At 45.8% G+C, this 25,327-nt stretch overlaps 1 protein-coding gene across 1 annotated transcript in view; it reads right to left on the bottom strand.

Moving 5' to 3' along the window:
* Positions 1-3,512: 3,512 nt before the first annotated feature.
* Positions 3,513-25,327, bottom strand: part of LOC126545060 (cytochrome P450 3A41-like) — a 53,708-nt gene continuing 31,893 nt past the window's right edge. Inside the window, exons 8-14 of the mRNA XM_055077050.2 lie at positions 25,194-25,309; positions 17,980-18,070; positions 15,856-16,013; positions 12,753-12,841; positions 10,840-10,977; positions 8,109-8,271; positions 3,513-3,979 (exon numbers count right to left, since the gene is read on the bottom strand). Of these exons, the coding sequence (XP_054933025.2) occupies positions 3,869-3,979; positions 8,109-8,271; positions 10,840-10,977; positions 12,753-12,841; positions 15,856-16,013; positions 17,980-18,070; positions 25,194-25,309 (866 nt within the window). The 3' untranslated portion in view covers positions 3,513-3,868. The remainder of the gene's footprint in view (positions 3,980-8,108; positions 8,272-10,839; positions 10,978-12,752; positions 12,842-15,855; positions 16,014-17,979; positions 18,071-25,193; positions 25,310-25,327) is intronic.

Genomic DNA, 25,327 nt, shown 5'->3' with positions numbered 1-25,327 from the left:
AGGGTGCGGAATTTATGCCGGTGCTATTAGTCCCATCTTCTTCGATCACCCACTGACTGGACAGCGTTACGTGGAAGAAATCCTTGAATGAGTGGTGGATGAGTTTCGCAACGAAGTCCCGCTGTCACGTCTTCTACTTCTGTGGTATAGGCAAGATGGAGCACCAGCACACAGCAGCAGCTGAGCACGAAACTGGCTGGATGCGACTTTTCATGCGCATTAGATTTGAAGGCACGGGCCTGCAACTTGGCCAGCTAGGTCGTCAGAGCTCTCTCCACTCGATTTCTTTCTTTGGGGCTATGTGAGAGATCGTGCTTACATCATCGAGACGAAGGTCCGATTAGCTCAAGATAATAATAACGGATGTCTGCCGTAGAATTCGAGCGTTGATTGTCAAGAAAGCCACTTAAGATGCGATAAAGTGGACTCAGCACTGCGTAGGTTCAGAAGGAGACCTATTCGAACACGTCCTCTAGGCAGCAGCAGCTGGTGTTCAACGGCGCTTAAGAATTCATAGATAACAAAGAAGGCACAATGAAATTTAATGTATTTTTCGAACCTGTTTTTGCAGCACGTATACACTCTCACGAAAACAAAAACCGTAACTTTAATTTGGCTTTGGTTCGAAGTAAGTTTATGGTGCGAAATATAGCTGTGCGCGCCCTCTGTCAACGCGGTACGAGCAAAGCCGGCATTTCTGAAACGTGCTATGCTTATTGCATTGCTTTTCGCGGTACGTGCGTGGTCAGAGCAGCACTTCGACAGCGCTATCAAGGAGCTTTTGTTATCAGTGTAATCAGGCGGCCTTGAGAGACGGATAATAAGTGTGAGGTAGAGAGGAAGGAATAGCTGCAAAGCAGCGAAACCTGCTGTTGATGCTCCTTCCGTGCCATTATCAAGGTGACGCGCTGTCTTTTCGAGTTTGCGACAGACATTGCAGTTGCTTTCAATCAGCTCATTTGAGGGCGCTGCTCTGTGATGCGGGTGGGAGTGCAGTCATGTGGCATTTTTCATATTTCGTGAGGTTTGTTCGCCAGTCGAAAAAAATTGCACGAAATTAGTAAGTCGCTGAAAACACAGCTGTCAGATGTCCTTTTGAGGTCCTTTGCAACGGCAGCCAGACAGAATAAGCTATAGCATCTACCGTCTGCTTTAGTGTTTTATTATTATTTGTTTTTATGACGCGATCTTGCTTTCAGTGCACTTGCGTTTGATAGGAGCAACGCAGCAGAAATAAGTCTGGAATAAGACAAGCTGAGATCGGTCACTTTGGAATTCGTAACCTCGGTCAGCTCACCGGAGGTTGGGGCTTCAAAAAGCATATCACCTTAAGAATTTGGCCATGAATAATTCACTCGCTCATACAATAGCCTCTCAAAAGTCCCAGGACATCGGTGTTCTACGAAGGCATGTTAGTTTCGACGAGAATGTTCTGCGTCCACGCTGATTCGTGTCCCTCGGCACCGCAAAAATAATATTATCTTAAGAAATAGAGCCGCCAGGTCAAACCTACAAACCCTCCGCAAAACAAAACCAGTGTTAATAAACCTCGGTGGTATTTCAGAGCCATTGGTACAAGTTGAAACTTTCACGACATACATAGGCGCTCGCTGCGCACTACAGAGCTCTGTGCTTACAGAAACCACGCACTTACAACTATTGTGTATAAAAACCACGCGATCGTAGGAGTGCCGCAGCAGCATGGAGTGAATATATACTCGTGCACTATAGCAGGACATTTGCCGCTCAAAACTAAGGCCCGACTTCACGATGCTTTACATTCGCAAATTATCTTCTCCATTGGCTGGCCGCCCTCGCTAATGGCGAGTCCAGCATCAAGGTTGGCTTTAATTTTGCTCTTATGAAGAATTCTAGAGGAGGAGCATTTTCAGAATATAGCTCCAGTATGCTAAGGGACGTTATTTCTCTACTTCGTCGAATGTCCTTGAACAACATAGGTAGCAATTGAAGAAACGTGCTGCACGGTACGCACGAAGTGTTGCACAGTTTCTTTGCATGGCAGTGCTGACCAGGTGGGGTCAAAAGAACGTGAAAATATAAACTAAGGGTGCCGACAACGCAAAATGTCGTTTGTGTTCAGTCAAGCATACTGAAACCTAATGTTTGTGTCCTAGAAATTCAGGCTGACAATGGGCTAAGTGTGTGCGCAGCCTTTGCAAAAACAAACGTTGCAATTTGCTACGGAGTAGTCAAAGCACCTAGGCTTCAGCGTTCCGGACAAAGAGGAGAACCAATTCGAAACTCTCTCCGTATACGGCAACAGCCACGTGCTGACGCCCTCTTTGAGGGGAGAGCGCCCAATTGCGGCGATCAGTTGGACCAATTCAGAAGCTGTAGTTTCGTTGACACAGAGAATAAGGGCGAATGAAATAAGAATCGGTGTCGCGTTCACGCAAGTGCCATTCGACAGCGTCATCCGATAATGTCGCTAGCCTAAACCCTGGTTATTCTCCGGCTGTACTTACAACACCAAAGGGACGTGGTCACTCCACATACACTCGGCTTAAATGTAAAAAAATTTTGTCACTACGTTAACTATGCCGGCTAAATGCTGGTATAAAACTGATTAGGTCCACATGCGAAAGCAAAATGGGCACTTACATAGAACTCCGTCCACAAATATGCTGTATTTGACGAAAAGCAGGAAGTATTCGTACATAAAATGGCACCTCCGTGACCGAGGTGAAAGAGGGTGTGAATTGCTGAAATCCCGGTATATACTGCGTATTTGTATGTGTTTATGTTGGGAGGTCGTTCTCATTGGGTTGCTGAGCTGGCCTATGAGACAGATTCTCCCGCCTTGCTACGGGTTCCCAAGACCAAGAGTGTTAACTTCTGTTCTTTTTCTATATATAGCAGAGGAGCCCAGATGAGACAGAGGTGCCAGAATGAAGGATACTTTCTGCGTCTCAAAGTTCAAGCAATGCACTTCTTCCGTTGCGAGTACAGTGTTGCAAGCGAAACGTGACTACGTGCATACGTCTGCGTTATGTTAACGTGTTATGCCCGACTGCCCGTACATCCAAACTGTGGATAGCGCAGCTTTAAAGGTCGCTCCGTAGTAGCCGCCAAGCAATTTTGAAGCCCGATCAAAACTGCTAACGTCGCCTTTGTTGTATGGGTTCTTGGGAAGGGTTGCGAGTGCTGCAAAATAGACATGAGGTTTGATGTGGCCTCAAGTGCACCGGAAGTGCCCCGTGATCAATGCGAGAAACGGAGAAGTGGGAGCAATGACGTCAGTGGCGAAGAAATGCGAATTAAGTGATTGAATTGTTTGAATACATATGACCATCTTAAATCTGAAAAAGCTGAGATGCACCTTTAGAGCTACGAAACTTAAGCAACTTTTCGTGCTTCGCTAAACCTTTTCGGAACATGCCGCCTACTGAATAGCAAAAGCCTGCAATTACGGTTGACAACATCACCTGGAAAGGAGCACTTGATTTTCCGTGCAGACCGTCTAGTGTGATACAAACGGAGAAGACTCGATGTGCGGTTAACAAGCATACATTATCACACTCGTTTGCCGCTGAACGTGGAGGTGGTCCGATCAGAACAAGCATTTGATAACCCACAACTTTCAGCACCAGCAATGTACCCTGTGTAGTACTATTGAAAAGCGCTTGGTGGCCGGAGCTGCAACCGCCACACAAACGATATACAAATTCCGACCGCGCGCTTGCCAAAGCATCGGCGTCTGCCAAGTAGCTTTGATTTTTGTCATAATGCCAAATAAATTCTGATTTTCACGGTATATATACAAGAGCTCATTCCTCTTTCGGGTATTCGTATGTGAGCTTGGAGGATGGCGTGGAAATCGTGCTTGCTTTGTCTGCCGGAAGAGGTGTTAGAAATGCGGTCGTAGTCTGTCTGTGGCGGGACAGCGTGCAACTGCTCGAAGGACCACCGGGCCGTCTGGGAAAGGAAAAAGGCGTCGAGGCTTGTACTTCAACGGGATCTGTGAGAAGAAATACAACGCCAGCGCGAAGCACAAAATTAGCAACTACTATCATTTCGGCGTTCTTATAGCGACAAGAGACCACTTATGCCATGAAATTAAAGTCGAAAACAATTTGTCATCAAAGGAAGTCAGAGGACCAATAGAAACTTCGTCAAACTTTATGGCTTCATAGTCCCAACCGCATAATGTTGATGTATTTTATTGTGTGCGTTTGCCAAAAATTACAGTGGGTTACGATAAATGCAGTGGGCTGCAGTGGCCTACACTGCGTGGCTGGCAAAACAGTGTCCACTGTATTACACCTTAAAGAACGTTTTTTTCAGTAGTGGCATAACTCAATTTACACATCATGTAAATCATGTAGCACAGAGAGGGCTGATACAGTCTAAAGGCATCTCCTTCGCTTACGCGATCATGTTGCTGCGAACAACGGGCGCTTAAGATGCCTTACGGTAATAACACTTGGAAGGCGCGCTCCAACACACTATGCTGGTAATTGAACCATTTTGAAGGGTACTTAAAAGCAAGTCGTTATGGTAACTGTGTTTCTGCAACAATTCTAATAAAGAACCAGAAAGGAAATTTTTTATTACGTATCCCAGATAAGATAATAAACGTGAGGCCTCCATCAACTTTCATCACCGCTACCAAGGCGACATTTCAATGCAGCCATTACTATGCGTTTATACCGAGCCTATTGTGCAATGTAACCACATGGATGTGGATAAGCTGTGCATGTGAGGGTATAAAATAATCGTCGTGATCGGTCTGCATGCGGGACGTCTAAAGGGTGTAAAATTGGAGCATGCTAGCGGGAACTTCGGCAGCTACCCTTCGTTGGCAGCAGCACATAACCCCATTCTCCCTGCAAGCGAGTGTGCTAGTCTGAGCGCACGAGTGCGCCTTATCTTCGACGACAAATCAGCAGCCGTTATGTCTTCGCGACAGGCAGATACAGGTGATTTAGCATATTAAACCCACAATTCTCCTTGTTCGTTGTGCGTAGCAAAAAGCAAGAGGGCAGGAATTGATGCGAACATTGGCATAGAGTCGATCTCAGCTATGTGAACACTACCGCTATCAACAAGTTCAAAGCTCGGACTCTTATGACTAAGTCACGGAAAGTGTCATAACCACTAAAATTCCAATACGCATCTAAAGCCAAAGCACCGTTTAAATGGAGCAAATTAACTCTATTATCCTACTTGAGTGCAGCACGATCATGGCAGCTACTCTATGCCATCGAGTGTCGCAAAAATGCAATAATATCTACAATACTTCCTAGTACAGTTCCAAGCTACCTGCTATGCCAAAGTGCGAGAGTACACAACATTGTACCCGACAATTTACCAGGTTGACAAGGTAACTTCCGTGGGGCGTCAAGCCTGCTAAATCGCAACGAGTATCGCTAAGCTTAAGTAGCAGCCCAAGTCAAACATACATGCACACAGCTTCGCAGTCGAGCATTCAACGTCTCCCGGCGAGGCTGGTAAGTAGCCATCGCGAGTATCGCTACTAGGTCGAACATTGCAGACTAGGTTGGCCACGAGCACGTCAAGAGCTGAGGTCAAGGGCGAGAACTATGCACAAAAAAGGACTAACAGATAAAAGGAGCCATGTTTCATTGCCCGATTTGGAACGGCGACTCCCGTAATCTGTATACGTTGTACAACGCTGCAGTACACACATCACGCTTGCGCGTAACGGGCTAATGGCCTCCAAACGATTGCAAGGCTGGTGCATCGGCGACAACACCAGAATTACAGCTGCGCGAGTTCAATGGTAATAGCAGCAGTCCACAGATGTGGTTTATGGTGTAGACGTCCGCACCTGTGCGGATGCAGGTTACGGTGAGTTCCTTCCCACTCGTTAACATTTTGCTGGTACGTTCTGTTGCCTACACGCCTAGCTTAATAACATTCTCTCAGCGAAGTACGTTTTTTAAGTTGTTGTTTTCTTTGTTATTGCGATAAGCATTCTTAGGGTACTTCACGCACTCTCTGGGGCTGTCTATCTGTGTGTCTAACCATTTCAGCGTCAACCTGGGTTACAGTTTACGTAGCACCTTTGGATATCACATAAGGTGGGTAGTGCCTACCCACCTTAGGAACCAACCATAGGAACAACATTCGGTATGTGCCGCTGTTCACTGAATCAGTCTGATGTCAACTTGGCAACTGGCAACAATGTGTAACCTCTTTCGCTTGAACTTGTGTCACCGGGTATGTGCAACAGGGTATGTGCCGCTGTTCCATGAACTTCTCTGACGCCAACTCGGGTCGCTGGGTTTGTGCCAGTGGGCATGCACCGTTCCACAATTAAATAAAGAAGGCCTTTGAAGCTTCGGCGTTGCTGGCAGGAACCGAACACGTGACTTATATCCAGACAATCTTCTCTGAATACATATTCACACACATGCCACACGCAGACTTCTTATCGGTACCGCTAGATGGCACAGCATGCCCGAAGAAGTAGCCACAAAGAGAGAGAGGACAGGATGCACACACGCCTCATGCATGACGTGCTTCGGTGGCGGTACTACAGTGTGTTGTACATTGCTTCAATGCTGATCGCATTAACGCCGACGTCAATCCTGCGATGGGTTCTGCCGCAAGTGTTCATTTACCTGTCTCAGCTAATGCTTGTTCTTTTGGATTTAGTTGTTTCTTTGACCTGTCAGTCTACTTCTTTGTTTATTAGCTTGCGTGTTTGGAATATATCGCCCGTTGTTGCGCACAAACATAAATCAACTTGCGGAATGGTCTGCAATTTGTTGTCATGTTACTGAAAACTACATGCTTCCTTTTTCACAAGTGTTTTAAAGTGTTCGCACATCATGTTCAGTGGGCATCATCTTGTTCAACGTGTTCAAAGTGCGTCGCATTTTAAGACCAGCTAGTGAGCCAGCAGTCAGACTATATTGCATCAGGTTGGATTAGCCTAAATAGGTGTATCAGATTAAGCAGATTTCAAGTATCTTCAACGTGTTTCCTTCCACCTAACACATTCCAAAGTTAAAGAAAGGGGTCACTGTTGATTCCAGTACATAGGGTGTGGGATTCTTCACTGAAGGCTTTTGGAAATTTCCCTTCCGGTGTCCATTGGTTATGCAACCAACGCATGCCATTGTATGCAACGTTATGCAATCCTGTCGTCGTATGGCACATTGCCAGGGCGCAGTGACTCAAAACGCCATCACGTCACAGAATATGGTTCTCTACTGAGCTGCGTAGTGATAAATGTCCCGTCATGCGAAAGCAAATGCGTCAGTGAAAATGGTTGTTTGAGAATGCGCCTACACGTCATAGTAGCACTCGCTCACAATCCCATAATAAAAACTCCGGCAGTCTTGTGCAATTTTATCGAAAAATAATTCAGTTTTCAGGCTATCGGTTGAATTCAACATGGACGGGATCAATTCTAATCTTCGGAATGTTTGTGCAGGACATCGATTAAAATTTAAAAAAACGAAAGACGCAACAATTATGTTTCGCTGGTGGACGTGAGAAGCTCAGTTAATCGTGTAGACTATGTATGATTTAACTATTGGTCCTAAGCAGCTTTTGACGCCAACTTAAACAGATAATAACGATCAATTTTCATTCAAACTAGGAACGCCTGTGATCATGGCTTCCTAATTCTTCATTCAAAGCTGGATCAATGTTTTAACTTTTCTTATCTTTCCAGTACCAAGTATCAGGCGCAATTCTCTGCCAACACCCAAGATAGTAAGGAAGCGAAACCAAAAATTAATCCCGAAAATAAACACGTTGTAAATCACGCCTATCAAAACATAAAATTACAGCTGACCTTCTAGTTCGCGGCACCTTACGGCGCAGGAATTTCGTACGCTTGCCATTTTCGATACGTTGAACTAGACTTGAAAAAAGCAGTAAAAAAAAAAAGACTTCATACAAAGGTAAAAAAGACTAACAAAGCGCGGACTATTGCTGCTCGCCTCAAGAATGGAATACCAAATCACCCAGCAAACCATCCTCTTAAACTAGTCATTTATGTAAATTATTTTTGGTGTGAACAAGATATTATTTGTCATACAATGACGATACGTTCAACCAAAATGCTGAATGATTCTTTGATTTAAACTTTTTGTCGGTTTCCAACTCACCATGGTTTCCGAACACGCTTCAATCCTGAAGCGGCGTAACAGGCAAGCCAGGTAAGTCTTGGCTTGAAGCAGGGCCAGCCGCGAGCCTGCACAGTTGCGTGGTCCGGCACCGAACGGCATGTACGTGAAAGGTCTTATAGAGTCCTTGTTTTCGGCTAGAAACCTGAAGAAACGTCAACGAAAAACATTTCTCCGTTCGAGCAAGTGTTTGTATTCGAAAGCTACATGGCGCATGTACACCACTTCAATGGCAAAATGCGAGGTGGCCATGCCTGTCTGCCTGTGAACTCTTTTTCGTGAAACTGCTGGATACGGCCAGTATATAGCTATGTGGAGCAGTTGAATAAATTTAGCCAATGCGAAACTAAAGTGGCATGCAGCAGAACTCTGTGAGTGGATAATCTCCTACCTTTCAAAGGCTTTTCGTCTGCTGCTACTCACAGAAATGCTGTGCCGTAGAATAGTACATACGTAAACATAAAAAAAACCGTGCATGCATGTATTTAAGCCCTGAGGTATGCACCTTATTTTGTGCACATAAACAAAAGAAAACATTCGTTTATGGACAAACTGAACGCTTCGCATATGATTTCACTTTTTATCATACCCATCTGAAGTAGCACGCTACAGGCATGCAATCCGGTAAACCTCTTCAGGAATATTTTAAGAGCCTTTCTCTCTGTGTTTACACTTCTCCTTGGTGTTATCCACTAAAAACAACAATTTTCAGAAGGTGCCTTTTGCCCCCATCAATTACAAGTATTGCCGCCTGAAAAAAAGTCTCACTTTCGCGCGAAAGGCGAAGCATCGGTTGGGATAGAACATTTGATATACACCTATATGAAGTAAGGTAAGCAGTTTTATAAACTGTGAATACTGCTGTAAATATTCGCTTCTAAATGAACTAAGAAGTGCGGTGTCACGCGTGTAGAGGCATGCATGAACAGATCTCACTCGATTACTGCTGACACTCGCTGTCAAAACGCTGACGTGTTCAAGAGTGGCAGCAGCGACCAGCGAAGTCCCTTTCGTGCTGCCTCTTGCTTCAACACGAACTAGGCAGTCCAGAGCACAGCGCACACGAAGCAATCAGCTTTCTCAGGTAGGCTATTCTTCGAACTCACCGCAGATTACTTTCAAATAGGACGCGTGCAGCCGCGGCCGGAGTACAAGCGGATACGCCCGCTACCGTGCTCACCCTTTCCCCTCCTAGTGTGCTCACATCTTTCCGCTCTTCCTCCCAGCGCACGGTAGAACACGCCGCCGCAATAATCCAACTTAACTTATGGGGTTTTACGTGCCAAAACCACTTTCTGATTATGAGGCACGCCGTAGTGGGGGACTCCGGAAATTTCGACCACCTGGGGTTCTTTAACGTGCACCTAAATCTAAGTACACGGGTGTTTTCGCATTTCGCCCCCATCGAAATGCGGCCGCCATGGCCGGGATTCGATCCCGCGACCTCGTGCTCAGCAGCCTAACACCATAGCCACTGAGCAACCACGGCGGGTGCATTAATCCAACATCCTTCTCGGCTCACCCTCGCATGGTTTCCCTCGCGCCTACAGCGATCATAAGACGCACCAGCGCGATCTTACCGCGCTTAGACTTTGTACGGAACATTACGGCGATGGCGAATATTCGCCTGCAGTACCCATATATTTGCTATGGCGAATAAATTCAAGTTAGCAGAGTTAGTCAAAGTTCATCTGGTTTGAAATAAAGGCGACCACAGCGCTACAGCAGCTTTGTATCCTTACGTTGTGAAGCTTGTCTTTATTTTCAGTGCCGCAGAATTTTCTTTTTCCCGCCAATGTCAAAGAAAAAGGCAAAGCACTAGAGAGGTTCCGAGGTCGCACACGCATCACTACCATGCGGCGTGTAGCAGGGCGTGTCTCGACGATGACGCTACCGTCATCACTATTGCAAGCCATACGGCATACACTTCACGTTCTGCGCCACTATGATTTTACATCCGCACGTAGCAGAAAACGTGCGTACAGTTGGTGTTCTGCTGGTACGCTACCATCCAACCTTCTCGATCCGGCTATCGGAACGCTGACAGTGCTTGAATTGTCGCCGTTTGTGGGCAAGGAAGATTCTCCGTATACACAGAAGCGTACAACGAGCAATGAGAAAGGAAGCGGTAGGTGCCTGTTATCAAATAGAAAGCAGGGGTGTATGGGCTTGGTTGCAAGTGCGAGAGGATATCCTTGTTCAAATTAAGTCATAAGTGGAGTTAGGTGGGGAGAACATTGACCAGAGCCAGTAACCGGCAGCCCAACGTTACAGCAAGAGAATATGTACCTACGTAAACGAAGTGCAGTCGAGAGTGGAAGATGAGTAAATGGAGTAACGAGATTAAAAGACTGTGGTTCTTCCGCAGGATACTGGTAATTGGAGGTCGCGGAAGGTTGCCTTTGCGGACCTAATTTTAATAACAATGACAAAGGTGATGGTGAGAAAAGCACCATATTCTGTAAAATAATGCCGAGAGCACATTAATTTTAGCAAAATGTACTCCGTCACTAGGTGAGCACAGAATGTGCATCAGTGTATCGCCACCGGCCGTATAATCTGTGGATTCTGGATTTATCGGAAGGCGGAAAGCTGCCTAACTAAGCGTCACTGACTCAAATAAGAAGTGTGACAGAATAATACTTGGCAGTGACACAGCGGCTGCATGGCATGCATTCACGAGGCTCACAGTAAATCCTCAGTTAAGTCGTACCTTTCCGGACTGAAGTTCTCCGGCTGAGGAAAGTACTCCGGGTCAAGGTGCATTCCCGCCAAAGGAATGTCCACGTTCATGCCAGGTGTGAAGCGGATGCCGGCCACGGTTGTCTCCTCCGTGCAGAGGCGCATTATTCTGCGACAAATTTGAATGAGTTAGTACGAAGATATACAAATAGTGCACCGAAAAAAGCGCGATCGTTGTCAGCCTTGACAATAAAAGCTAGGTAATGTTTTGCACACGTGGAGTTCCACCGTGGAAAATTTCTGACATATTTTCTAATGTTTAACGCAAAACGCTTCACACAGTGGCCGACAGAAGTCGACGCACAAAAGCGCTAGCAATAAACAATTGTTTATAATGCGTGATAATGGTTTTATCAGCACAAAGCCGTCGTAAAATACATGTGCAAGCTAATTAAGAGGCAACGAGAAATTAGATGTCTTTTCGTGACAAAGGAACGGAGGCATGGCAGCACATTCTATGGCTTGTTCATTGATTGGTGCAGCTTCAATTAGTAATGTATACAATTTATATTTATGCCTGCACATCATAAAGTAATTGTGAACTTCATGCGTGCAACCACGCTTTAGTGTGGTTAGCAAGCCATCACTGTAATTATAAAGGAAAGCGCTGTAATTTTAACTGCCTCCTAGGTAGCGCATGCTTTGGCCGATGCTTTCAGGCTGATACACCCGTGACCCGGCTTCCAGTAAACCATTGTTCAAAGTTAAAGCCTGTGTGCCATGTGTTTTGCTCCTTTTCTTTTATGCTTTCTTGCGCGAAACACTAAAAGAAACATGTCGTACCAGCGAGGCAAAATAAGTGCTTTTGTTATTGTTAGTACAACAAAAGCCCTTTAGCTTTCGCGCCCTCTACTGCTACAACTTTTCATTGAAAACAAGGAGAAAAAAATTTCGCAGCGCTGGCGAAGGCTTGAGCAACACTACGTTCCGCACTGTCTCACAGCCTTTCGTACAGTACTGATGCCGCAGCAGAAAATTAGCAGCGAAGCGCGAGTAATTTGCGCATCACTGCCCGCTCCAAGTGGGGCCTTGCTTGCTGTTCTGCTGTCTGCCAGTCTCAGGGACCATCGTGAGGCAGCGACACCGGTGAACTGTGCAATCGTTGTCACGCTGTCACGGGTGAAGTCACGGGTAGTCTGCCTGGCTGCACAACTGGCACGACTTGTGTCTGTCTGGCTCATGTAGACGAGACAATACGTAGTTATGACGGTTGACTGCTATGGAAATGCGATTCAAAGCTCTGGAGACAGATATACTTCGTCATCTCATTGTACGTCTCCGAATCACTGACAGGTAATTGCCGGAAGTACAGCTTTAATATTTGTAGAACGGAACAGACTCATCGAGTGCCCTCGCTCTCAACGGCGTCGAAGTACTGCTGGTGTATACAAGACTTTCTCAAGAAAGTGCTACGTTCAAGTTCTACAAAATAAGTGGTGTAGTCGACCGGAACGTTAACAACAGCACTCTGGAATAAGTCGGGGATTTCGTTCATGAGAGTGCTTTATTATTTTGAGGGTCGCCTTGCATGTTCTGTAATATTGCCGATTTTGTTCGCAAATTGTTGCTTTGAGGCTTTCTTCGCGATGCTTTGTGTATGTTTTGACTATTAGGTTATAATGTGCGTGTCTCTGCATTAAATGTTCTTTTTACTTGTCCTTCTGCACAAACTATGCTCGTAGCTCTATAAAAAACATGCACGCGTATAACTAGATTTACCACCTGTTTATGGGAAATGGAGTACCTTCGGCCATGTCTGTGCACCGCCATCTCCTTTTATCCTGTCTATAAAACATGTCGCCGTGAACTGGAACACTATAGGCTCTATAATCCGCGAAACCATGACAATCACGGTAAAGAAATAATGTAATTATGGCCGCTTACAAAGGATCGGGCGAGGTGAGTCGCATCGCCTCCTTGATAGAAGCCTCAAGGTAATGCATCTCTTGCAGAGTGTCGTAGGTTAGTCCTTCCTGAAACAAGGTGAGAAATTATATATATATTAACACATTTGATCTCATTGAGTCACCACTTAGGTTTGTAAACTTGCGCTTATCATAGTAACAAGAACGTGATTTGTGGAACACGCAGGCATGTGTTATCATCGTCAAATTTGTGTTCGCGTCATACAGTTTGCACTTTATATTAGGAGAATCAGGACCATAAACTATGCCGAAATTAAACCAACTATGTTTTAACGAGATCATCATCATCATCATCATCATCATCATGTTTTATGTTCACTGCAGGGTGATAGCCTCTCCCTGCGATCATCAATCACCCCTGTCCGGCGTGAACCGATTCCAACTAGCACCCATGAATTTCCTAATTTAATCGCTCCACCTAGCCTTCTGCCGTCCTCGATTGTGCTTCCCTTCTCTTGGTACCTATTCTTTGACCCTAATTATCCAACGGTTACTTAACAGGCTCATTACATGACCTGACCACCTCAATTTTTTTTCTCTTGATTTCAATTAGAATATCGTCTATACCCGTTTGCTCTCTGATGCAAACCACTCGCCTTCTGTCTCTTAATGTTAGGCCTAGCAATCTTCCTTCCATCGCTCATTGCGCGGTCCTTAACTTGTTCTCAAGCTTCTTTATCAGTCTCCAAGTCTCTGCCCCTTATGTAAGCACTGGTAAAATACACTGATTGTACACCTTCCTTTTCAATGATAATGGTAAGCTTCCAGTCAGGAGCTGACAATGTCTGCCGGATGCGATCTAACCTATCTTTAGTCTTCTACGAATTTCCTTCTCATGATCAGGATTCCCTGTGATTAGTTGACCTAGGTAAATGTACTCCTTCGCAGACTCTAGAGGCTGACTGGCGATTCTGAATTCTTGTTCCCTTGCCCGGTTATTCATTATTATCTTTGTCTTCTGCATAATTGTCGTCAACCACATTCTTACACTCTCTCTGTTAAGGTCCTCAATCATTTGTCGTAACCTGTCTGCATCGTTGCTGAATAGAACAATGTCATCGACAAACCGAAGGTTGCTGAGATATTCGCCGTCCATCCTTACTCCTAAGCCTTTCCAGTTTAACAGCTTGAATAGTTCTTCCAAGCACGCAGTGAATACCATTGGAGAGATTGTGCCTCACTGTCTGACCCCTTTCTTTATAGGTATCTTCCTGTTTTTCTTCTGTAGAAATAAGGTAGCTGCAGACTTCTGTAGATATTTTCCAAGCTCAGGTTATCCAAATTTCTCTTGATATCATGAACTTCCGATTCCTATGTTTCCTATTATTCCTATGATTCTTATGTTTCCTATGTTTGCTGTTTCGATATGCTAGCTGCATGCTTAAAAGCGCACAAGATTTTCGCACGAGACCAAGCCAAAAATCGTGACTGTTTCACCGGCACTGTAAGTATCCTACACCCAGTTCGAGATCTTCCACAAAATATGAATTTGTTTTCGCGTAGCACACGAACATTCAGCTTCTCCAATACGCAACACAACGACAGGACACATCACTGCCACAACGTTATCTGAGTAGGTAAGCGTCCGTAATAGCGAATTGAGTTTACTGCACGATTTGATATTGTCCAAACATCTTCACTTCAGTCGACTAATCATACAGCGAATGTCGCGTCTATAAGGCCTTAGTCTACTACCAGTAACCTCGGCTGTACTTCATAATGCTTTAAGGAGTGTTTTGTTTTTCTCCTTCGCGGGTATTACGTTAAAATTATGCGGCCAACGTGCAATATTAAAAGTAAAAAATTGATGTAACTTCAAAAGCAGTCGTAAAACACTGCCCAATCTACCCCGCCATCAGTTATACTGGGAGCTATGTACTCAAAAATAATATTTCCCTCATAAATTCCCCAAGGCCCCTTAATTTTTGAAACATTCCGCAATTTTTTTGCCAGCGCATAGAAAAAAATTTAGAAAGAGAGAAAGGCACAACACACTGTCAAACTTGCAGCTAAACGAACGAGCGGAAAATGCTCAGGAGTCCGCACACCTAGAAAAAAAAATAATTATAAATATCGATATCACCACTAGCAATCGGCAAGATAAAAGCTCTCTTGCTCGTTTTACATACACGCCATCACTCATAGTTCATGTGTATTTTATTTTGTCCCTGAAACCGTTTAGGTGAGAATTAAAACAGCATCGTTACCCTTTTTCTTACACTCTCTCTGTTAAGGTACTCAATCATTTGTCGCAGCCCCTCTGCATCGTTATCCATCGAGAATTAAAACAGCATCGTTACCCTTTTTTTTCCTAGGTCGCGTTTAGTTGTGCTGGTTTTGAATGACAACTTGCCCTTCTCTCGACTGCTAGCATAAACTTTGAGAAACCTATAAGCAAAGAAATATTGAAAATTATATTAAAATCAAAAGCTTTGCTTGCCTGTTTATCTGTACAGGGTTGTACAGGATACGACATACGTCTAGCAAGCGAAGACAAGTAATTGAAATGACTTCATTTGCTGATGACGATTCTCCAGTTTTACTGTTACAAAGGGTGAGTGGTGCCACGAAACTAATATTCTGAAACACGTTTATGCAAAGTACCTGAAACGCAAACATAAGGAACGCACGGACAAGGGCGCCGAAGTACGTCTCGCTCTTAGTAAGCCCTTAGCCAAAGTCACAGGGCACATTAGCGAGAGCATGCATGCATTCTGGGAAAGGAACACCACGAAAATCGGTAGCTGTGAATAGCTGGTGTCCGCATCATGCTCTCAGCGACTGCTCCCTCGGAGTAACGGCAGCAGATGTTGAAAGTCGCGCATTCTTTTGTACTACAAGCGCCGGAAACGATTTCAAGAGCCGGAAACACGTCATGGTAGACATCTTTTCAACAAGCGTGAGACTCCCTCATCGCTAAACAAGTCGGCGACAAAATACGGGCCATTGAAGATCAATAGTTTTTTTTTTTATTCATTTATTTAAAGCATATTGCACACCCCAGTAATGGCCCAAGCAGGAGGGGGTAAGTAGCACACATATAAGTGTGTTTTCGTAAATACCTCTGAGACTGCTTTGTCGATTTCAGATATGGCTTTTTCCTGGCATTCGGGATGAAGAGCCAAGAAATAGGCAGTAAACGTCGTCGACATGGAGACACTCTCCACACCAGCGATGAAGAACACAATCCCCTGGGCTGTAATCTCGTCTAACGTCATCTCTGCGAATAAAAGTTTCGAACAAGCGATGTGGGTTTTGTATGACGTAAAAATCCCCAACGCGGGAAATACTACAAATAAGGACAGTTTGCTCTATTTTTCTTGCTCTACCAGACTGTAGAATTAGGATAGTCTCTGCTAGAGCCTGCTTGACATTTTGACCTTGAAGGTCTCTTGTTTACCGTGTGTGACAACGACAATGGACGGCGCGTTTTGTCTTCCGTTACATTCAATTTAGGAAAAGAAGATAAGTGACAAGAGAAAGGCCGAGAGTTAAACCAGGCTGAGCCCGGTTGGCTACCCGGTGCTGGACAAGGAGGAAAGGGGAGTGAAAGGCGAAAATTACAGAAGTGCACAGTACGCGTGGACACACCCGCGATGAAGCCTTGATCATTGAGTTTATCACAAGTGGTCATAGGGGCTGGGGCATCTAAAATAACAGCACCAGTGCTTTTGTAGTAGTGCATACCCGTAGACGTACAAGATCACATTTTCGGTAAAACGCATGCGGCTTTCAAGTTAATCGTCTTTTCACACACAAACGCGCAAAAGAAAAAAAAAACATTAACGTGCTCCTATTTCTGTCTGACTGATAAGCATTGCACACGAACGATGGTGTCTTAGGAAAATTATGCGACTTCAGTTCGTCTTTGTAGTTCTCAAACCGAAGCTTTCTTTGCCTTTCTTTCATGCGGCGTCTATGATCCTCTCTGGCGCTTCCCACTTGACACGTAACGCCACTTGAATGAAACCTCCGCGTAGTGCGTGTGCGAATATACATTCACACAAGATTACCTGGATATATATAATGCGGGTTAGATCCCGGCCAACACAGGAAACATCTTAAAATATCTTTTTTTTATTTAACAGCGCCACACACCCAGTGGCACATACTCCTTAACACAAGTTAGCGTGAAAGAGATTCATTGAATAGCGGAACAAAACCAGTGTCACATGCGCAGTTGCCCAGGAAGAAAATATGGTTGGGTATTTTTTTTATATTCAATTTATTTTATTTGGACATACATTTCATGAGATGAAAATACTAAACGCAGATGAAGTCTGCCGGACTAGGGTCTTTCTACCCGTAAATTGCTCACCAGCAGCGAATAAATATCGCTGATGTTTTTACGTTTGCAGTAATAGCAATAATCACACAAACGTAATAAAAAAGGATCAGTGTCGCGTTAGACATCTATATAGCAAGCAATTGAGAAAAATGTAGTAACAGATAGGACAGTGCAAAATCGTTCATCCTTCACAGAAACGCATTCACGCGACAAGTAGCCGGCAATCAGCAAAGCAGCCCGACCATGGACGCAGTGCACCAATTTGGAGGGGAAATGGTTACAGACAGACAGACAGACAGACAGACAAAGAGACAGCTCTGACATACATACATACAAACATACATACATACATACATACATACATACACACACACATACATACATACATACATACATACATACATACATACATACATACATACATACATACATACATACATACATACATACATACATACATACATACATACATACATACATACATACATACATGCATGCATACATACATACATACGCCGGAGAGAGCGCGATGTATCCAATGAATGGTAACCGCATCAAAACCACAATAAAGCCTATGATGACACAGAATACCAAGCAGTGTCAGTGCATGCAAAATGGTGTCCTGTGCCTGTGTGTGCTTTAATGTGTGTATGTTGCTTTGTTATTTTTCTTAGTGTGCTTGGTGGGGCTTTTTCATATTTTCTTGCACGTAAGTTTTATGCGTCAACTGTGCTTTTTTTGCCTTTTTGATACTTGGGGAATAAGGAAAAAGAACAGCAGGTGACTTCGCAAGGGGGGGGCACTCTATCAAATGCTTACCGGCTGGGAAAATGCCTCTAATTGCGTTTACATTTTCCTTTATTTCGCGGTTATGTGCTTAGAAAACAGGCATTCTTACTTTTCTTTTCATACTCGTTCACTTCACCATTGTTGGCATCGTCCCAGTCGTAGTCCGCGTCCATGAACAGCTGAAGGAAGTCTTCTTCTTTCTGGAGGATCATACGTCGAAATGGTTAGTAAAACAAAGCTAAAACATAAGCCTGAGAAGCTATAGGCGTCAACATTGCTTCACCTTCCGCTGAACAAAAGAAAACGAGAATACAGACATACATAACTTTCAATGTTTTCTAACACTTTTTGCTAAACCGTCACCACAAAAGTTCGGCATTCTTACATGCTTTTCCCAGTTATACCGCGACCACACAACGTATGCGTGGACTAAATAGCTTGAACAAGACACGATTGTAATACATTTGCTTCCAATAGCCACGAAGCGATACAGATTAACGGAAACGGCATCAATTAACCTATGTACTCTGAGCCTCAAGTCATAGAACCACGCACGTGGTGTCATCGCTGGTTGAGTCACGGCAATCGCTGTCGCCACATCTGCATTAGTTGGTATTTAGATAGACTAGAGTACTTTTAAATGCCGAAGAACCACTCTAGAACATGGTGGTGGAGCACCAGAGATTTGACAATATCGTAACAAAGCTCCGGTATCAGAGGGGGTATATTATTAGGTACACTGTGGCACTTTACTGATCATGCTTATTACGTTATGGCCATGGTTCGAAACCGAAGAATTCAAATTCGTGTTTACGTGATGCGCCTAACCGTTTGCTTTCGTTTCTTTTGACGTCAATGAATGAACGCTTCATGAATGTTTTACTTCTAAAGGTCCTCACGTCTCGATTTTTGTGCCACTGATATTAAAGTATGTCAGATATAATACAAATATTGTTCACGGGGAAACATTCAAGCACTTACACGATTCAAGTACTCACAAGCTTTCAAGCACTCACAAGCATTCAAGCACTCACAAGCTCCGGTATCAGAGGGGGTATATTATTAGGTACACTGTGGCACTTTACTGATCATGCTTATTACGTTATGGCCATGGTTCGAAACCGAAGAATTCAAATTCGTGTTTACGTGATGCGCCTAACCGTTTGCTTTCGTTTCTTTTGACGTCAATGAATGAACGCTTCATGAATGTTTTACTTCTAAAGGTCCTCACGTCTCGATTTTTGTGCCACTGATATTAAAGTATGTCAGATATAATACAAATATTGTTCACGGGGAAACATTCAAGCACTCACACGATTTACTGTTACGTTAGCGACGTTGGAAAGTTTACTATCACGCTTTTGTCTTAGTAGCACACGAACATGTTTGTGTTGCAGGTTCTTCAAAAGCCGACGCTCTCATTACGTGAAGTACTTTAAACAGAGTAAGCCGATATTCTACGAGGGCAGCTAAGAGGTATACGTGATATGTTCCATCGTGATATTCTCGAGCAGTTATACCGGGCGTCCCACATAACTTGAGCCAAGAATTTAAATATGAAAGGCGCGTCAGAGGCGAATACAACCAAACGCACACTATTCGCTATAACCTATAGTAACACAGACTACTTTTTGTTTTCCCCATAACTCACTAATTATTTCAGGTTAATTACCTAACTTTTCATTCATTGGCTGTGGACCCAAAGTATGATAAGCAGATTTATAGAACACATTCATAAACCACCGATCGTGTTGTTTCCTTTACGATACGTCTCACGTAGTCCTTTTTTTCGTGTTGCAAAGAAAGGCCGCGAAATATGAAAAAAGCCAGTGACGGAACGCTTGCGCATTGCTATCGCGCTGCTCTCAAGTCGAGGTCAGCAAAGCCAAACGTAAGACCCCCCTCACACATTCACAGATGGAGATGAGCGAGTCGGAGATGGCCGGAGTGGAAAGTTCGCAGAACAAAATGCTCCAAGAGCTACTTATGATTTCCAAAGAAAATCAGGCAAGCATTAACCTGCTCGCGCAGCGTATGGGAGCACTTGAGAGTAAAGTAGGAGCTATAGAGAATAAAGTAGTAGCAGTTGAAAACAAGATGGCGATAAAGGCCAATTCAAAGGTTCGTAGGCAAGCTGCAGCTAATGACGGTACTGGGACGGCCCCGAAGGGTCATCAAAATCTAAACTAGCAAAATGGCGGGCACTCAAAAGGATCTAGTAATTTGGCAGTGGAATTGTGCTAGCTTTCAAAGGCGCAGGACTTCGCTGCAAAAATACATTACAGCTGAGGCCAAAAGGCCGCAAGTAGTTTTGCTACAGGAGACGCTGTGTGTTGCACCCACCCTCGCAGGCTACAAATCGGTGGCGGCAAGGGGGGAATCCAAGGGAGGTATAGCTACGCTAGTGAGCAAAAAGCTCGCATACGTTGAACATGACATTCAGCCAGGTCGCGGCAGAATGGAGGCGCTTCTGGTTGAGGTTATCCCAAACACCTGGCTTAAACAAAGCGTGTTCATCCTCAATGTTTACATCCCACCATCCGATCAGAAACAGTCTTTCCACTCCCTATTTACGAAGGCGGCTTCGCTTGCTAGAGAGTCACCGTTAGTAATCGCCGGAGACTTCAACGCCCCAAACAACGCATGGGGGTACATCAGGCAGACGGCTAAGGGCACAAATCTAGCACGGGCCGTCGATGACCTGGCGCTAACAGTCATCAACGATCCCCATTTCCCCACGAGACTGGGCACGTCGGTGACTAGAGACACAACCCCCGATCTCGCCCTTATCAGAAATGTAGAGCAAACAACATGGGATAACAAGCAAGAAAACCTGGGCAGCAATCACTTCATCATTAGTGTTACCCTTCAGGTCAGAGCCACCCAAGCCAGGGAATTTGCAGTGACGGACTGGGATGCTTTCCGTAAGCTCAGAAAGGAGAACACGGGCGAATACACCAGCTTCAGCGAACTCGTCGAGACACTCAGAGCAGATGTTGAAAAGGCTACAAAAACTATTCAAACCGAGCTCGAGGTTTCCAGGATGGACCCGCTCCTCGCACATCGCTTGGAAGCTAAAGCCTCTATATTGAGGCGATGGAAAACACAAAGGTTTTACCGGAGGTAGCGAAAGAGGGTTGCCGCACTTAACAGGGAGATTGAACAGTACTGCACCGAGTTAGCTAGGCTACAATGGGATGAAATGTGTTCAGCAGTTGATGGGCGCATGCGCACAGGCGGAAAATGGAATCTCCTTAAACACATGCTAGATGACACGCAAACCAAAAGCAATCAAAGACAGACATTGTGCCGCCTCATTCACAGGCACAAACAAGAAGCAGCAACCGAACAAACGCTCTTAGACGAGGTAGCCAATAGATATCTCCCGCTAGGCGGAGCACACTCCTAGGAATATCCCAACATCGAATGTGTCACGGTAAAGGAGCTCGATGACCCCTTCACGGAGTCCGAAATCAGAGCAGTACTTCACAACTTAAATAGCAGGTCGGCCTCAGGTCCGGACGGCACCTCAAACAGACTGCTAAGGAACCTGGATGATAGATCAATTGAGCTGCTAACGAAAGAGGTCAACAATACTTGGGAGAACGGGTGCGTCCCGGACGAGTGGAAAGCGGCCTCGGTTGTACTTATCCCGAAACCGGGTAAGCCCCTAAACCATGAGAACCTAAGGCCAATATCACTAACCTCTTGCGTAGGCAAGGTAGTGGAGCATGCGATCCTCCACAGGATATCGGATTACATAGAACGCAACGAACTGTTCTCGCACAACATGGTCGGCTTCAGGCCCGGCCTTTCCACACAGGATGTAATGCTACTCCTTAAGAAGCACATTTTCGATAACAGCACTAGGGATGTTAGGGGCATCTTAGCCCTTGACCTGACCAAGGCCTTTGACACCGTATCTCATCGATTTGTCCTGCAGGCCACGGCCAGCCTAGGTCTGGGAGCAAGGTTTCAGGCTTTTGTTCGATCATTCCTCATGAACAGAACAGCCACTATCAGGATTGCGCAACTCAAGTCAGATGAGTTCGCACTAGGGGCCAGAGGCACTCCCCAAGGAGCAGTCATCTCCCCCTTACTGTTCAACATAGTCATGAAGGGCTTATCTGAAAGGCTCAGATCCCTTCCTAATATAAGCCACTCGCTATACGCGGACGATATCACGATTTGGTGCCCTGGAAGCTCACTCGCAGAGGTAGAGCACGTGCTAAAATCAGCCCTAGACGCAACGGAGCCCTACCTGGAAGACACAGGCCTCCAACTATCCCCAAAGAAATCTGAATTGTTACTGTACAGGCCGGCCAGCAAGGTGTTAAGGGGCTCACCCCCCTAAACCAACTTCCCATATCCCTCTTTGCAAGAAACGGGCAGCCCATTCCTCAAGTCGAGTCTATCCGAATCCTACGATTACTGATTGACGCACGTGGATGTAACGCCAAAACGCTCACGCGCATCACGGCGAAAACCGAGAGCATGCTGAGACTAGTTGCTAGAGTATCCGGACAAAAAAAGGGACTAGGTAAAGACAACCTCCTCAGGATCCATCACGCTTTCCTAATGAGCCACATCAACTATGTTGCATCGGCCCTTAACTGGACCAAAACCGAAAAGAATAAGCTTAACATTATCATGCGCAAGAGCATCAAAAAGGTACTGGGGTTACCAGTAACCACTTGCTCGGACAGGTTAAGCAAACTCGGTATGCACAACGACATTGATGGAGGGATCGAAGCGCAGGTCACCGCTCAGGTAGTCAGGCTCTCGTCAACCAGGGCAGGGAGACGCATCCTAGACGAGGCCTGCATGGCTCCAAGAATACTCAATGAACAGAAAATCACCTTATCCAGGGAGGCACGGGCAACCTTTGTGGTCAGCCCATTCCCTCGGAATATGCACCCGCAATACAATGTAGGGAGGCGAAAACCCGAGCACGGGCGATTTTACAGCAGGCCAGCGAGAATCAAGATTTGACTGTCTTTGTCGACGCGGCTCAGTACGGCAACTCTAGCACGTTGGCGTTGGCAATCATTGACAACAAAGGGGAATTACGCTCCTCGGCCTCGGTTAGGTTAGCTACGAGCGGAGTCGCGGAACAGGTCGCCATAGCCCTGGCCATGACCGACCCCTCGCGCACCAACGTTTTTACCGACTCACGAGCGGCCATCAAAGCTTTCGTATCGGGTAACCGAGCCCAAGAGGCTGCCTCCATTCTGGAAAAGAGAACAAACCCTGGCACTAACTTCATCTCTTGGTTTCCCGCCCATATGGGTGCGGACGTTCATCAGAACATACCTAACCTCAACGAGCTTGCCCAGGACCATGCGCGAGATCTAACGCGCCGCGGTGGCATAGACGCCTTATGGGGACAGGATGAAATCCAGCCGAACGATCCGCTCCTTACTTTTCACGAGACAACATCTCACTATCGGCTTAGTAGAAGGGCCTATCCTCTTCCTCACTCGAAGTTAGACAGGTCTCAGTCAGTTTCACTTAGAATGCTCCAGACGGGCTCGTTCCCCTCGCTGGGCTTTCTCATCCGTGTCTACATAGACGTCGATTCAAGCTGTCCGGACTGTAATTAGATTTATTGTTCCTTAGCGCACATGCTCTGGCAATGCCCCGCGTTGCCTAACGGCCCTCTATCCAGCGAAGCCGACTGGGAAGAGGCACTCCGGAGCCCATCGCTCCAGACACAACGAGAGGCAATCCAGAGGGCCCGAGAAAGAGCGGAACATCACGGTATTCCTGCCCCGACTTGGACGCGGCCAGCGGCTTCCTCGGGTCCCCGATAGGGGCCCCCGCTGAAGCTCCTCAGGATCAAATAAAGTTCATTGTCCGTCCGTCCGTCCGTCCGTCCGTCCGTCCGTCCGTCCGTCCGTCCGTCCGTCCGTCCGTCCGTCCGTCCGTCCGTCTGTCTGTCTGTCTGTCTGTCTGTCTGTCTGTCTGTCTGTCTGTCTGTCTGTCTGTCTGTCTGTCTGTCTGTCTGTCTGTCTGTCTGTCTGTCTGTCTGTCTGTCTGTCTGTCTGTCTGTCTGTCTGTCTGTCTGTCTGTCTGTCTGTCTGTCTGTCTGTCTGTCTGTCTGTCTGTCTGTCTGTCTGTCTGTCTGTCTGTCTGTCTGTCTGTCTGTCTGTCTGTCTGTCTGTCTGTCTGTCTGTCTGTCTGTCTGTCTGTCTGTCTGTCTGTCTGTCTGTCTGTCTGTCTGTCTGTCTGTCTGTCTGTCTGTCTGTCTGTCTGTCTGTCTGTCTGTCTGTCTGTCTGTCTGTCTGTCTGTCTGTCTGTCTGTCTGTCTGTCTGTCCGTCCGTCCGTCCGTCCGTCCGTCCGTCCGTCCGTCCGTCCGTCCGTCCGTCCGTCCGTCCGTCCGTCCGTCCGTCCGTCCGTCCGTCCGTCCGTCCGTCCGTCCGTCCGTCCGTCCGTCCGTCCGTCCGTCCGTCCGTCTGTCTGTCTGTCTGTCTGTCTGTCTGTCTGTCTGTCTGTCTGTCTGTCTGTCTGTCTGTCTGTCTGTCTCAAGCATGCGTTCTGTGAACAAGGTCGGCTCCCGTCTGATGACGGCGAAAATGCATGCTCCTGGCCGAGCACTGCCGATGAGATAAAGAACGCCCTGCTGCTTCCTCGTCGCCGGTCACGATGCAGCCGACCTTGTTCACCGAACGCATGCTTGAGACCAGCACAATAACACTTCGCAAATGCTCCGTCACGTGGTTCTTTTCCTATGGCTTTCTTTGCAACCCAGAAAAAAGGACTAGGTGAGACTTATCGTAAAGGAAACAACTCGATCGGTGGTTTCTGGTGCTCTACGAATCTGCGTATCATACTGGGGGTCCTCAGCCAATAATTAAAAAGCTGGGTAATAAAACTTAATTAATGAGTTATCGGGAAAACAAAAACAATGTCTGTGCTACTGTAGGTTATTGCGAATAGTATGCGTTCGGTTCAATTCGCGTCCGACGCGCCTTTCCTTTTTAAAATATTGGCTCAAATTATGTGGGACACCCTGTATATGTGCATGCATAAGGGACGTTTAGCTAGTCCTTTTTAAACCTCTTGAGACACCAAGTCATCGTCCGGCCAAAACACGTATCGAAAGGTGGAGACGGCCTCCACGAAAGCAACTCTTAGGCAATGAGGTGGAATACACGCTGGAACGGGCATCAGCATCTCTCAATAAAAGAGCTCGACTTTTCAGCAATAGCTCAAATGAACTTCACCCTTCACAATTATTTTGCGACCTTTCCTGCTCTGCTTGAGATATTCAGGTTCAAAGATTCTGCTGCTAATTAAGCTGCGCTCTTTGACCACTTTACCTTGTTTCTAGACTTTCTCTCTTCAATCATGTGGGCAACGAAGGCTTTGAAGACATCAGTACTTGCTTTCGGTGGGTAATCCGGTTGCAGAGCTTTGTATATACTGGGCATAAGAACTGCGGATGGGAATCAAA

The sequence above is a fragment of the Dermacentor andersoni genome, chromosome 3 (assembly GCF_023375885.2).
Source record: "Dermacentor andersoni chromosome 3, qqDerAnde1_hic_scaffold, whole genome shotgun sequence".
Taxonomy (NCBI): domain Eukaryota; kingdom Metazoa; phylum Arthropoda; class Arachnida; order Ixodida; family Ixodidae; genus Dermacentor; species Dermacentor andersoni.
The sequence above is the reverse complement of the archived record's forward strand: the minus strand, read 5'-3'. Positions and strand labels throughout refer to the sequence as shown.